Raw genomic sequence first — 15,905 nt, 5'->3', positions numbered from 1 at the left:
TGGCTGAGCGCTCACAGAACAGACAGAATAAGACAGAACGAGACAAAATCAGACAGACAGACAGACGCCGGCCGGCTTACCTCCCAGTGGGTGGTCGGTGGTCCCTGGGTGGAGGATCTCCTTTCCCGGCCAACGCACCAAATGAAAAGCTCTCAGGGAGAACTTTCCCTCGGGATGGAGACCCTCCAACTCCAAAGACCAGACCGAGACACCACAGGATGCAATCAGCAAGAGGATTTGGTTTATTGTCGGGATACACAGGCACAGGCACCTGCGGGCGCTTCAGTCACTCAGGGGACTGGCGCGCCCCACGGAACCAAGGATGGGCTTTTATAGGATTTTGGGGAGCAGAAGCAAGCATACAGAAGCAGATGCATGGTTACAGGGATATAATTGGTGGATTCTAATATGGCAAGGGTTTAGCCCGGGGGCAAGTTTCCTAGCTACCTTCCTGAAACATAACGGCTGACTCGGCCCCCCAAGGGTTCAGCCCGGGGGCAAGTTTCTTAGCTACCTTCTTGGAACATAACGACTGACTCAGCCCCCCACCAGGGTGTGGGACCTCTCTCGGGGCTTTTTTTTCATTGTCAGGTGCTCAACCGAAGTCGTCCTGTTGCCAGGCCTTCAACCAAACACATCCTGCTTGGCAGCCGCTGTGTACTCAGTGTTCTAACCTTTCCCTGAACCAGTCATCTTAAGTACAGCCTTGCAAAATGGCGTTACTGTTGCTAAGCTGGGGTCTTTCAGTATGAGTCCCATCTTTCAAGTCATCTGGAGGCTAAACGGCTAATACAGAGGGGTTCTAAAGAGGCAGGGCTATGTCCCCAACATGTTTCAGATACAGGCAAAGACCAGGGCAGATCCATAAGGCACGCCTCCACTCTGTCACCTCTCAGTCTGCTCTTTATTTAACTATTGCTCATAAATTTCTTTCTGCTCTCCAACTGTGTTTCTTTCTGTTGTTAAATCATGTGACACTACCTCTCCAGCTGTTCACTGGCTACATCTTTGTATCCTTCTCCCAAGCTCTTCCTCACTAGCGACAGTTCACTGGCTGCCTTCAGTGTGAGCCAGGCTCCGTGAGAGTGTCTTGGTGTCTGTGGTGGTTCTAGCTGTGCTCCTTCTGTGTGGTCCTTGTCAAGTGAGTCACTCCCCTCCGCTCTACCCACAAAGTTAGATTGAGCACGTTGGAGCCTGGCTATTGTATCACTGGATATTTTGAATAGATAATTCAGACTAGTTACTAAAGTCTGTTACTAGTCTTCTCACATTTTGTTGTTTTTTAAGACAACACTATAGCCCTGACCGACATGTAACTCACTTTGTAGACCAGGCTGACATCAAAGTCATAGAGATTCGCCTGCCTCTGCCTTCTGAGTGCTAGGTTTAAAGGCCTGTGCCACCACATGACTAGCCCTGGGGCTTTATATTCTTTTCAGAATTTGTTATTCTCTTGTCTCAGATATCATTACAACACTTTCTCATCACACACACATACATACACACACACACACACACACACACACACACACACACACACCAAAAAGAAATCTTGAAAAATTAAAGGATGATACAAACATACAAAACATATGTAGAAATGCATCCATGATTCTTGCTAGTGAGAGGGATTCAAATATGCCACTTTTAAAATGTTCCTTTGGAGACACAGCCAGAATACAGCAAATACAGAGGCGAATGCCAGCAGCAAACCACTGAACTGAGAACAGGACCCCCATTGAAGGAATCAGAGAAAGAACTGGAAGAGCTTGAAGGGGCTTGAGACCCCATATGAACAACAATGCCAACCAACCAGAGCTTCCAGGGACTAAGCCACTACCTAAAGACTAAACATGGACTGACCCTGGACTCTGACCTCATAGGTAGCAATGAATATTCTAGTAAGATCACCAGTGGAAGGGGAAGCCCTTGGTCCTGCTAAGACTGAACCCCCAGTGAATGGGATTTTTGGGGGAAGGGTGGTAATAGGGGGGATGAGTATAGGAACACCCATATAGAAGGGGAGGGGGAAGGGTTAGGGGGATGTTGACCTGGAAACCAGGAAAGGAAATAACATTTGAAATGTAAATAAGAAATACCCAATTTAATAAAGAAGGAAAAAATAAAGTAATTATGTTTAAGCATTTCTAAAATAAAATAAAATAAAATAAAATAAAATAAAATAAAATAAAATGCTCCTTTGGAGCTGTGAGTGGTGGCATGCATGTGTAATCCCAGTGCTTGGGAGACAGCAACAGAGAAACAAGAGCTTAAAGCCATTCAGACGTGTGACCCTACCTCAAAATAAAAAAATGTTTTAAAACAATTAATGCCACTTCAGCACAAAGATTATTGGGGCTGAGTAATTTGAACGATTAAGACACTGCAGATTAAGCCAGGTGGTGGTGATGCAGGCCTTTAATCCCAGCTGGAAGGCAGAGATAGGCGGATCTCTTGAGTTTGAGACCAGCCTGGTCTACAGAGTGATTTCCAGGACAGCCAAGGCTACACAGAGAAACATTCTCTCAAAAAAAATTTTTTAATTAAAAATAAATAAATAAACAAAGACACTGCAGATGTTAAAAAAAAAGCCTCCTGCTTTCTCCCTTTCTCCAAAAGTACAGCTTATTTCCTCTTGTAACTGTAACACAAACATCAGTCTGTAAACGTTAAATTGCAATGAATACTTCCCCACGTGTTACTGTTTCTATTTCCCTGACCAAGAAGAGAAGACAACACTCTTCTGTACAGCTCCACTGTAAGCAGCGTCAGCTGGCGTCTACAGAAGCCTTGCCACCAACATCGCCTCTCCCATTAGCTTCCTCATGTGCTTGTCTCCTCAGTCACTTCCCGGAGAAGCCCAAACGCCCTTCCTTTACCTAATCGCTTTCCCACAATTGCCTTTTGTTAAAATGGCATGTGTGTTCCAAGACCAAACCTTCTTTAGGACTTCCTGATTTTCTGTGAAGTTTCATTGTGCATGCTAAATATAAGCTTACTCCCTATTTTAAAAAGTAAATAATGATAATGAAAACACTCATCATAAAATAGTAGGCAGTGAAAAAACCGCGAGTAATTTTGTGATTAACAGAAACAAACTTTGACTGTAACTGACTGTAGACTTTTCACAAAAGCTAAAGGGATGGCTCAGTTGACTGAGGGACCCGGGTGCGTTCTCAGCACTGTCCATATAGCTGGCATGGTAGGAACACACCTATAGGTCAATTCAACCATGAAGGTAGGAAGATCAGAAGCTCAATCCATCCTAAGCCACATAGTGAGGCCAAGACCAATGTAGATTGCAAGACATACCCCAAAAAGATGCGTTTCACTACATCTGTATTCATCTGTATTTTGTATTTAAAAGTTTTGCCTTTTAATTTTTTTTGCTTGCATGTGTGGTGTGTGTGTGTGTGTGGTATATATGTGTGGTGTGTGTGTGTGTGTGTGTGTGTGTGGTATATATGTGTGGTGTGTGTGTGTGTGTGGTATATATGTGTGCTGTGTGTGTGTGTGTGGTATATATGTGTGCTGTGTGTGTGTGGTTTGTATGTGATATGTGTGTGTGGTGTGTATATAGTATATTATGGTGTGTGGTATGTGTGGTGCGTGCATGTGTGTGTGTGTGTGATGTGTGTGTATGTTGTATGTAGGGGGTTGTGAGTGTCTCTATGTGTTTGTGGTATATGTGTGAATGGCATATGTGTGTGTATGTGTGGTATGTCTATGTGTATGTGATGTGGTGTGTGTGTGTGTGTGTGGTATGTATGTGGTGTGTGTGTGTGTTATGTATGTGTGGTATGTGTGTGTGTGTATGTGTGAGTTATGTATGTGTGGTGTGTGTGTGTGTTATGTATGTGTGTGGTGTGGTGTGTGTGTGTGTTATGTATGTATGTGGTGTGTGTGTGTGTGTTATGTATGTGTGTGGTGTGGTGTGTGTGTGTGTGTTATGTATGTGGTGTGTGTGTGTTATGTATGTGTGTGGTGTGGTGTGTGTGTGTGTGTGTGTGGTATGTGTATGTGGTGTGGTGTGTGTGTGTTATGTATGTGTGGTGTGGTGTAGTGTGTGTGGTATGTATGTATGTGTGGTGTGTATGTGTATGTGTGTGTGTGTGTGATGTGGTGTGTGTGGTGTGTGGTGTATGTCTGTGTGTGTGTGTGGTGTGTGTCTGTGTGTGTGTGGTATGTATGTGTGGTGTGTGTGTGCTATGTGTGTGTATGTGTGTGTGTCTGTGTGTGTGTATGTGTATGTGTTATGTAAGTGTGGTGTGTGTGTGTCTGTGTGTGTGTGGTGTGTGTGTGTTATGTGTGTGTATGTATGTGTGTATGTGTGTGTATGTATGTGTGTATGTATGTGTGTGTATGTGTGTGTATTGTATGTGTGTGTGTGTGTGTGTACGTGTGTGTGTGTGTACCTGTGGAAAGTAAAGGACATCTTAGAGGAGTCAGTCCTCTCTTTCCACCTTGCTGAGGGATCTCTCTTGTTTCAGCCATACTCTGTACTCCAGGCTAGCTGTCCCGGGATCTTCTGTGCCATCCTCATGTCCCCTACCCCCAGCTCACCATGTCTATCCATGTCTATCCCCACTTCCCATCTCGATGGCCAAGGAACGCCAAGGTTACAACTGTGCACCAGCATATCAACCTGGTTTTTGGGAACTGAACTCAGATCATCAGGTCACATGAATGCCAGTCATGTCCACTGAGTCATGTTGCTACCCTCATCTAGGTTTGGAAAGAGGATAGCAACTCCAAGTCAGACTCTTTGACTCTTAAACTCACCATTTGAACCAATGCTTTACTAAATTATTTTGGTTTGCTATTTGTTGATGTTCAGTAAAACAAAAACTTGTGGACAGGCAACCACAAGGTTTTGTTGGAAGCCACACCACACACACACACACACACACACACACACACACACACACCACACCACAGACACACACATACACATACCACACATACCACACACACACACACATCATACACACCACACCACACACACACCACACACACCACACACACACACACCACACACACACACACCACACATACCCCACACCACACACACACACACACAGACACACACCACACACACACCACACACACAGACAGACACACACCACACACCACACACACAGACAGACACACACCACACACCACACACACACATACCACACACACACCACACACCACACACATACACACCACACACACACCACACACCACACACACACACCAACATACCCCACACACCACACACACACACACACACAGACATACACCACAGACACACACCACACACCACACACACACATACCACACACACACCACACACCACACACCACACACACCACATATACCACACACACACACCACACACACACACCACACACCACACACACACATACCACACACACACACACACACCACACATACCACACATCACACACCACACACACACACACACACACACACCACACATACCACACATCACACACCACACACACACACGCACACACACACACACACACACACACACACACACATGCTTTGTTGGAAGCCACACTCCATTATGGCTGTGAGAGTTCTCTGTCATTTAACCTCTGAGGATCATGAAAACTCTACCTGGATGCACTTGACATTGTTACACTATGACGTGTTTAATTGTACTTTTGTTTTTTAGTTTTGTTTTTAACTAGATTATTAGTACATTTCGCCCTCTCAGCTCTCCAGCCATTCCCAAGACCTCCTTAAGGTGCACAGCCTCTTGGTCTTTAATCCCTCTTACATGGATATGTCTATAAAGCTTCCGTCTGTGATTTTTACTACCACACTGCAGGGAGGGAGAGGTTGTGGCGTTGCTGCTGTTTCGGTGCTGGAAATGAAGTCACCCCACTGCGTATGTTCCTGTCCAGTGCTCTCCATGAACCCCACCCCCACCCAACGAGGCTTCACCAGTGCTTGGTTTCTTTCCTTTTCTGCCATACTTCTTCCTTCCTCTCTCTCCTTGGCTCTCTATTCTGTCCTCCTTCATCTCCACGTCTCTGTCATCTTTAATGACAGAACGGTGTCCAGGGGATATTAATAAATCAAAACTACCTCAGAGAGGGTGGTTGCTCTGCAGATACTAATCTTCATGCTTAAAAATCTGTGATAATGGACATGACCCAGAGGGGACAGCGTTGACAGAGGGTAAGGGAAGTTTGCCTATTGATATTTGTAATTAAGTGAAGAAAAAAGGGAGTGACAGGAAAATATGCACCTAGAACGAATTTAAATCAAATGGACATACAGTATTACAAACACTCCTCATATTAAAACTCCCCATCACCTGAGAAGGGCTTAAGACCTACTGTCCTCTCTGCTTCAGTGTGGGTGGGCTGCAATTCTCACTGAGAATGGACTACAACTCACTAGCCACGGGAACCTTCACAAAAGAAATTACTCTTGCTGGACGGTAATTAGAGGACATTCTCAGCTGAGGTGTAGCGCAGCAGACACATTTGCCTACAACACACAAGGGCCTAGACTCAATTCTCAGCATTGGGATTAGAAGCGGGGATTGGGGACGGAGAGGAGAAGAGGAGGAGAAGAGGAGGAGAAGAAAGATGAATAAAAAAAGGAGAAGGAAAAGAAGAAAAGGTAGAGGAGAAGGGAGAAGACCAGGAAAAGAAGAAAAAGGGGAAAGAAAAAAATTCCTTAACATAAACAGGAAGATAGTATGAAAAGCAATTTAGAGATATATGTTTGGGGGCAATGAAGAGAATCTACTCTGAGAGAGACACAGAGTCAGGATGAAAATGGTAGAACGATCAGTATATCCTCACTACCACACACAGGAAAAGACTGTGAATCAGCAGTAAAGGGGGAAGTGTTCTTCAAATAAAGATCCTGGTCATGAGCCAGACCCAACTCCCCAGAACTCACACAGCCCACTTCAAAATGCTGTATCCAATTCCCTTTGCTTTCATTCAAAATGAAGAAATATGCATACGGTTCCTACTTTGATTTCTAATAATTAGTTAGGTGGTGCCTTGGTTGGAGGCCCGCCATTTCAGTACCAGGAATGAGCTATCTTACTGTAAGCTGACTAACTGTTTCTTTTGGTCTAGCATTCCCTTGGGTACTTGAGTGGTAACAAATGGTTTCCTAGAGGCTTACTTAGGAGAGATATGACTAAGACTTCTCATCGTAAGCAGAGCCCCAAAAAGCTAGAACCCCAGTGGCACCTAGGCCAGAGCTGTCACCTGAGCCATCAGTGCTGAAGGCCTACTCAAGAATGTACTGCAGAACTCAGGCAAAAGCTCGAGTCCTACTTGGCTCCTAGACCATGAAAGTGAGCAAGATGGAGCCAAAATCTGTAACTCACATCTGGAAAAGAAAGCTGTTTCCTTTCGGAAGTTAGCTGTCACTGGTTGGTTTTCTGTTCTTTTTCTCAGCTCAGGCTAGCCCAAACTCACTGTGTTCATGAGGGGGATCTTGAATCCCTGAACTTTCTGCCTATACCACTCAAGCACTGGAAATAACAGTATCACTCTTGGCTTTAAGACGATTTTTGGCTTTTTTTTTTTCTTTAAATAAAATTCACTGCCACTATTTTCTCATTAAAAGAGAACAAAATAGAGATGGAAATATATTTCAGCAGTGATGTGATTGCTGTCACGAGTTATTACGTAGTATTACAAATGGAGAGAGAGAGAGAGAGAGAGAGAGAGAGAGAGAGAGAGAGAGAGGAGAGAGAGAGAGAGAGAGAGAACATCTAGGCTCATGTGCTTTTGGTTGCAATGCTCCTGGCAGAAAACACAGGCCCTCCACACTGGTCACAGCTCCACAGAACTTCCCCACCACCACCCCAGGTCTCCACAGTCTCCTTCTTCAGCTCCCCTCACTTCCGTGTCATCTGTGCTAACCCCTGCTTGTGTATTCTCCAGACCTCCCAATGATGGAAAGAGTCAACCACACACTCTTGACTGAGTTCGTCCTCACAGGAGTTCCCCACCCTCCCAGGCTGAGGACTTTCCTGTTTGTGTTCTTTTTGCTGATCTACATCCTGACTCAGCTGGGGAACATGCTCATCTTGATCACTGTCTGCGCCGACACACAGCTCCATGCGCGCCCCATGTACGTCTTCCTTGGTGCGCTCTCCGTCATCGACATGGGCATCTCTACCATCATTGTCCCCCGTCTCATGATGAACTTCACTCCAGGCATTAAGCCCATCCCGTTTGGGGGCTGTGTGGCCCAGCTTTATTTCTATCACTTTCTGGGAAGCTCCCAATGTTTCCTATACACCACAATGGCCTATGACAGGTACCTGGCCATATGCCAACCCCTGCGATACCCAGTCCTCATGTCTGCTAAGCTGAGCATCTTGCTGGTGGCTGGAGCTTGGGTGGCTGGCTCAATCCATGGAGCAATCCAAGCCATTCTAACCTTCCGCTTGCCCTACTGTGGTCCCAACCAGGTAGATTACTTCTTCTGTGACATTCCCGCTGTTCTGAAACTAGCCTGTGCCGATACCACAGTCAATGAGTTGGTGACCTTTGTGGACATCGGAGTGGTGGTTGCCAGCTGTTTCTCCCTGATCCTCCTTTCCTACATCTATATCATTCGGGCCATCCTGAGGATCCGCACAGCTGATGGGAGGCGAAGGGCCTTCTCAACATGTGGAGCCCATGTGACTATTGTCACTGTGTACTATGTGCCCTGTGCCTTCATCTACCTGCGACCTGACAGTCACAGCATCCTGGATGGAGCGGCTGCTCTCTTCCCCACAGCCATCACTCCTTTCCTCAATCCCCTCATCTACACTCTGCGGAACCAGGAGGTGAAGACGGCCTTGAGGAGAATGGTAGGAAGACAAAGCACTAAGAGTGAGGTCTGAGCACCTCTTCTCTTCTGAGGAGACACCCAGGCTTCCACTTAGTCTTGTGTTTAGGTTTCAAGAGGACATCCTGTTTCATCTCATTTGTGAAGTCAGGCACACAGATCCACACAATGAGATGGCACAGAGACGAAGGGAAAACACAACTTCCCAGCCATTCCTAGTTTCTCCTCCAGACAAACAGCTCCAGCGGCCGCAGAAGTAGATGGTAACACTCAATCACCCAACCATGTTGGCACATTTGTCATTCAAAAAGCATCCAATGATCCCTTAGGGTCCTGGCCATCATTAGTCAAAGCCATCTACGACAGTCTATAGTTTCCAGTTCAATATATACCTCAACATCTAGTGTTAAGCAAGGAACTATGGATGCTTGCTGGGTTCCTACCAGGCCTGACTTAGGATTCTCTAAGGCTACCCGAGTAGGCGAATAGATGAAGAGAGACTCTTTCCTGATAAAGATATAAACCTTCTTTTGAAGTAGTCCTTTTTGCATTAAACAACCCAAAAGTAAGAGTGCAATAGGGTCTTTACAAATATTTCAAGAACTCTCACCAGGTGGTGATGATGCATGCTTTTAACCCCAGAACTCATGAGGTAAAAGCAGGTAGATTTCTGAGTTTAAGGCCAGCCTGGTGTACAGAGTGAATTCTAGGACAGTCAGAGCTACACAGAGAAACCCTATTTTAAGAAACAAGTATATGTTTCTGAGTGTGTGTGTGTTTGTGTGTGTATACTGTATGTACGTATGTATGTATGCATGTATGTATGTTTCAAAAGTATATTTTCTGATGCCCAAAAGTAAAGCCCAATGTGAAGTTTTACATGGAGAGAAAACGAGGAAATGGACCAGAGCACCAGCATAACTCGTCAAAATGAGCACTTCACGGTCCATGCTGTGAGATGAGCAAGCTTTCCCTGAGCTGCCAGGGCCTAAAAGTGTGAACAAACGCCATGGGATCCTTCGTTTGGGCCCATTAGCACCTGCGCCTCCTTTTTTCCCCTCCGTGTCTCTGATTTGTCCTCTCGCTTTTCAACTTGGATAGTGGCTCAATCTCAGTGCCTACACTGCAAACTCTCTCAGCCAAGTTTGTTCCTGTGAGAACATTCCCAATGGACTCACCGCTAGCTTATCTAACTCTTCAAAGAGACAGAAACTCACCTTCTCCCTTAGTAAAGCTGGTCCTCAGTGTTTTGATCAGAAAACAGGCAATCCACCAAGTATCAGATTCCTCTTGCCACAATATTCCTTACACAATCTCTTAAATCTTTACTACAGTGGATGAATAATAAATTATTTTTTAAAAAAACTTAAGTTTGTAGCTAGTAAAAGAAAGTTTACCCAAAAAATGCAAGTTATACCTTTTTCCTCTTTTCTAACTGATCAGCATAAACGCTATTGTCACTGTGACTTTACAATTAATAAATCGTCATTGCAGTGATCCCCTATAATATGCTGTAAGCTCTGGGTTTGACCCACCAAACTTACAAAAAAAAAACGAAAAAACACCATGTTCTGTGAACTATGTAAATAATTGGACCAAATGTACAATGTTGGTGACAATGAACAGCAGTACACTATGGAAAGCAATATGAAGCTTCCTCAGAGAACCACAATTAGAACTTGGGTATAACTCATCATTTTCACCCCTGTATCGTCCTACCTTGCTTTCTACTCTTGTGATTAAAATGCTGACCAGGAATGCTTGGAAAAGAAGGGATTCATTTGGTTTAGATATCTTGATCACAGTTGATCATTGAGAGAAGTCAGAGCAAGACCCTGGAGCAGAAACTGAAGCAAAGGCTGTAGAACACTGCTTCACTGATTGTGTTTCTCTGTGGATGGCTCAGACTACTTCCTTTTACCTCCCAGAACCACCACGAAGCGCTGACACCCCACACAGTAACTGGACCCTTCTTATCATTCACCAGGCAATAAAATGTCCCATTGACTTGTCTACAGCTTATGTAATGAGACATTTTCTGCAAGTGCCAGGATTACAGGTGTGTGCTTCTATGTCTGGCTTCTCAGTTGAGGGCCCCCCTTCCTAAAAGACCCAGTTTGTATCAAGTTGACAAAAAACTAATCAGAAAACTTTATTAAAACTAAAGTCTCAAAAAAGATATTTCATCTACATTCATAGGAAGATTCTTCAGAACAGTCATAAGGTGGAAGAAACCCAACTGTCCATGGATAAATGAATAAAGTGTGGGGTGTCCGCACAATGAAATACTATTCAGCCCTAAGAAATGGCAAACTGCCCTTTCCCCTGACTGGCAGCACAGAGGCCGCACGATGCCTGGAGTTACTGTAAAAGACGTTAACCAGCAGGAGTTCGTCAGAGCTCTGGCAGCCTTCCTCAAAAAGTCTGGGAAACTGAAAGTCCCCGAATGGGTGGACACAGTCAAGCTGGCCAAACATAAAAATTTGCCCCATATGATGAGAACTGGTTCTACACGAGCTGCTTCCACAGCACGGCACCTGTACCTCCGTGGTGGTGCAGGGGTTGGTTCCATGACCAAGATCTACGGAGGACGGCAGAGAAACGGTGTCAGGCCCAGCCACTTCAGCAGAGGCTCTAAGAGTGTGGCCCGCCGGGTCCTCCAAGCCCTGGAGGGGCTGAAAATGGTGGAAAAGGACCAAGATGGGGGCCGCAAGCTAACACCTCAGGGACATAGAGATCTGGACAGGATCGCTGGACAGGTGGCAGCTGCCAACAAGAAGCATTAGAACAAAGGATGCTGGGTTAATAAATTGCCTCATTCATAAAACAACAACAAAAAAAGAAATGGCAAATTCATATACATACATACAAATAAGAAATAAACATTTTAACGAACTATAGAAATGATCCATGAAAGTATAGTCTTAGAAATAAACATTTTAAAATACATTTCCCACAGTAGGTACACTAAATGACCTTAATGAAGCCAGAAATAAAGCACATACCTGTCATTCTGGCATCTGCAGAAAATGTCTCATAACACAGGTCTGTAGACAAGTCTATGGAACATTTGCTTTTTTAATGAATTTTTTGAAGGTTTATTTATTTACTATATATGGGTATATAGTATACCTGTCTTCAAACACACCAGAAGAGGATATCAGATCTCATTACAAATGGTTGTGAGCCACCATGTGGTTGTGGGAATTTGAACTCAGGACCTCTGGAAGAGCAGTCAGTGCTCCTAACCGCTGAGCCATCTCTCCAGCCCCTATGGGACATTTTCTTGACTGATGATTAATGAGGAGGATCCAGTTCTTTGTGGCAGAAGAATTAGGGTACAAAATGAGTTTCTACCATATAAGGCCCAGGATAAACAAACAAGATAAATAAACAAACAAACAAGAAAACCCTAGCTCCAGACTCACGGTCCATGAACTCTCTTTGTTTCTGAACCACCTTTGCAGGGGAAGTTTCTTGTCCTCTTTCCCACCCACCTCCAACATGTGGCCATCTCCACACCCATAGGCCACACTCCAGAACCACGAATTAGAAGCCATTTAAATAGTGCATCTACCAGCTTTACCAAGTCTACTTCCCCATCAAAGGCAGACCAGATTCTCACATCATACACACAAACCTAAGAGAAAACCCACATGCCCAGGTCAAATTGCAAAGACGAAAAACAAATGAATGGTCAAGACATCATGTCTCCCATCAAACGCACAAGTCCTGTAGAAACACTCTCTAAGAAGAATGATCTAGATGAACGCTGGGAGGTAAAATTTAAAAGAACAATCATAAATTCTGCCAAGGAATTTAAAGAAGACAAACATTTTACTGAACTCTAAGGGAATGACAATATACACTTGAATGGTGTCTGAGAAAATACAGATACATGACTAAATGAAATGATGAAGATTCCTCAGGATTTGAAAACTGGAGTTAATAAAGAGATAGAGACATTGGAGATAACACATTGGAACCATAACATGGGAAAAAACTTAATATCTCAATTAGAAAATTCAGGAGAATGTCTTTTTTTTAAAGGTTTATTTATTATATACACTGTCTTCAGACACACCAGAAAAGGGCATCAGATCCCATTACAGATGGTTGTGAGCCACCATGTGGTTGCTGGGAATTGAACTCAGGACCTCTGGAAGAGCAGTCAGCGCTCTTAACCGCTGAGCCATCTCTCCAGCCCCAGGAGAATGTCTTAAAAGTAGAATGAGTCAAGCAGAAGCTAGAATTTCAAGACTCAGACATAAAGCACAGCATCTAAACTAAAGAATCAAAGATTGCTTAAAAAAATTAAAGCAGAGGGGAGAAACATGAATAAAGTATGAAACACCATCAAAAAACAAGACCTTTTAACTATAGGCAGTGATGAGGAATAAGAATTTCAGGTCACCAGGAGGTGGCGGTGTAGACCTTTAGTTTGAGGCCAGCCTAGTCTACAGAGCAAAGTATAGGACAGCCAGGGCTACACAGAGAAACATGTCTTGAAAAACAAAACAAAACAAAACAAAAAATTAGAGAGATGGCATACTAGTAACTAAACAGTGCACCTGAAAATTGTAGAATTAAAAAAAAGAAAAGAACTCACACACAAAAGGCATAGATGGTAAGAAACAAACTCAGGGGTGAAATCAATACAATGGAAACAACAACAAAAAGGAATCAATGAAATTAAGAGTTGGTACTCTGAGAAAATCAATAAGATTGACAAACCCTTGTCCAAATTAACTGAAAGACAGGGAGAGGAGATCCAAATTAACAAAATTAAGTAGAAAGGGGGACATAGCAACAAACACCAAGGAAATCCAGAGAACAGGCTTTAAAAAGCTGTACTTGACTAAATTGGTAAATCTAAAGTAAAAAAAAGAGAGAGAGGATAATTTTCTCAATCTGTTCTACTTACTAAAGTTAAATCAAGATCAAGTAAGCAATTTAAACAGAACTATAGCGCCTAATGAATTAGAAGCAGTTACTAAAATTCTCCCAACAAGAAAAGGCCCAGGGTCAGATGGTTTTAGCACAGAATTCTACAAGATTTTTAAAGAGTTAATATCAATATTCCTCATATTATTCCACTAAATAGAAATAGAAGGAACATTGCTCAGTTTATTTTAGGTGTCCACAGTTACTCCAATACCCAACTACCTAAAGACCCAACAATGAAAGAGAATTACAGACCAATTTCCTTTATGAGTATATATGCAAAAATTCTCAATAAAATACTGTAAACTAAATCCAAGAACACACTAAAAAATCATCTACCATGACCAGTTGACTCTGACCCAGAGACAGGGGAATGGTTGAACATACATAAATCAATAAATGTAATCGATCATATAAACAAACTGAAAGACAAAAAACACATGATCATCTCATTAGATGCAGAAAAGACCTTTGACACAATCCAACACCCCCTTATAATAAAAATTCTGGAAAGACTAGGGATTCAAGGTGCATACCTCAACATAATAAAGGCAATTAATTTACAGCCAAGTCCACAATTAACATCAACCTCTACTGAGAGAAACCAATGCATTTCCACTAAAATCAGGAACAAGACAAAAATATCTCTTCTCTCCATGCTTATTTAATATAGTACTTGAACTCTTAGCTAAAACAATAAGACAAGTGAAGATCAAAGGCCTAAAAGTAGGAAAGGAATAAAAGCATCTGTATTTGCAGATGATATGATTGTAAACATAAATTATGCTAAAAACTACACCAGGAAGCTTCTACAGCCATGAAACACTTGCAGCAGAGTAGACAAATACAAAATTAATATGTAAAAGTCATGACATCCTATACACGTTGGCAAACACACTAAGAAAGAAATCTGGGCAGCAATACCTTTCATAATAGTCCCCTAAAATAAAAAAAAATATCTTAGGGTAACAGAACAAGTGCAAAAAGACATGTGTAATGAAAGCTTGAAGACATTGAAGAAGATACCAGAAGGTGGAAAGATTTCCCCCATGCTCACGGATCAAGATATACTGTAAAACCATCCTTTAACTCCTAAGATTCCAGAGGCAGACACAGGTACAATCTCTTGTAAAGTTGAGCTTATCCTACTCTGTAGAGAGCTCCAGGGCAGCCAGGGATACATGGTGAGACCCTGCCTCAAAATATATATACTATAGGGCTTTGGTAATAAAAACAATATGGTACTGTCATAAAACCAGATGATGAGCAATGGTATAAAATATAAGACCAAACATGGGTGCCTAAAGTGATAGTCATCTGAGATTCAGCTATTAGGCTAGAACATACGATGAAAATACAGCATCTTCAAAAAATGGTTCTGGTTCCCACATGAGGAAGAATGAAATCCTACCCTTCTTTAGACCTCTGCACAGAAACAAGCTCCAAGTGGGTCAAAGACTTCAATTTGAAACATGAAAGACTGAAACAGAAAAAAAGTTAGGCAATACCATACCAGACATATGTGTACTAAAGGACTTACTACAGAAGACTATTTTTGCCCAGGGCTTAAGGCCAACAACTTGCGTACCCTATGCACAATAGCTAGGAATCTAAATGCCCTTCAGCAGAAGAATGGCTAATGACGATGTGGTACATATATACTATGGAATACAATCCAGATTAAAGAAAAATGAAATCATGAATCCTTCAACTAAATAGGCTGACCTAGAAAAGATCATGTTGAGTGAGGACACCCAAGCCCAGAAAGACAAACACAGTTGCATGTTCTCTCTCATCTGCAGTCCCTAGCTCTAAGTCTTCAGGTGTGAATTTACAGTATAGGGTAACAGCAGAAACCAGAAAAGTAAAAGAGACCAGAAGGACGGGAATTAAGAAGGCAATAGCAGGATATAGGGAATATCAAGGGATGAACAGAAAAATGGGGAGAACTCTAAATGGAGAAAGGGAAGTGGAGAAAGGGAAGTGAAGTTAACACCAAAGCAGGAGGAAAAGGAGCAAGGACCACCCAAGCTGTTTTATAAAGGTTCAAGGAGGGGGCTGGAGAGATGGCTCAGAGGTTAACAACAATGGCTACTCTTCCAGAGGTCCTGAGTGCAATTCTCAACAACTAC

General features: G+C 43.0%; 1 protein-coding gene and 1 pseudogene across 1 annotated transcript; both read left to right on the top strand.

Moving 5' to 3' along the window:
* The first annotated feature begins 7,942 nt into the window (after positions 1–7,942).
* Or10g3 (olfactory receptor family 10 subfamily G member 3) lies at positions 7,943–8,884 on the top strand. Its single transcript, NM_001000099.1, has one exon. The coding sequence runs from the start codon at positions 7,943–7,945 to the stop codon at positions 8,882–8,884; it is 942 nt and encodes a 313-aa protein (NP_001000099.1).
* A 2,281-nt stretch (positions 8,885–11,165) lies between these two features.
* On the top strand, positions 11,166–11,650 carry Rps19-ps4 (ribosomal protein S19, pseudogene 4; annotated as a pseudogene).
* Positions 11,651–15,905: the final 4,255 nt, after the last annotated feature.

The sequence above is a fragment of the Rattus norvegicus genome, chromosome 15 (genome assembly GCF_036323735.1).
Source record: "Rattus norvegicus strain BN/NHsdMcwi chromosome 15, GRCr8, whole genome shotgun sequence".
Taxonomy (NCBI): Eukaryota; Metazoa; Chordata; class Mammalia; order Rodentia; family Muridae; genus Rattus; species Rattus norvegicus.
Note: the sequence above shows the minus strand (reverse complement) of the source record. Positions and strands in the feature narration are given on the sequence as shown.

Excerpts from the sequence above, each read along its gene's own strand:
- Or10g3 (NM_001000099.1), top strand. The coding sequence starts at position 7,943 with ATGGAAAGAGTCAACCACACACTCTTGACTGAGTTCGTCCTCACAGGA.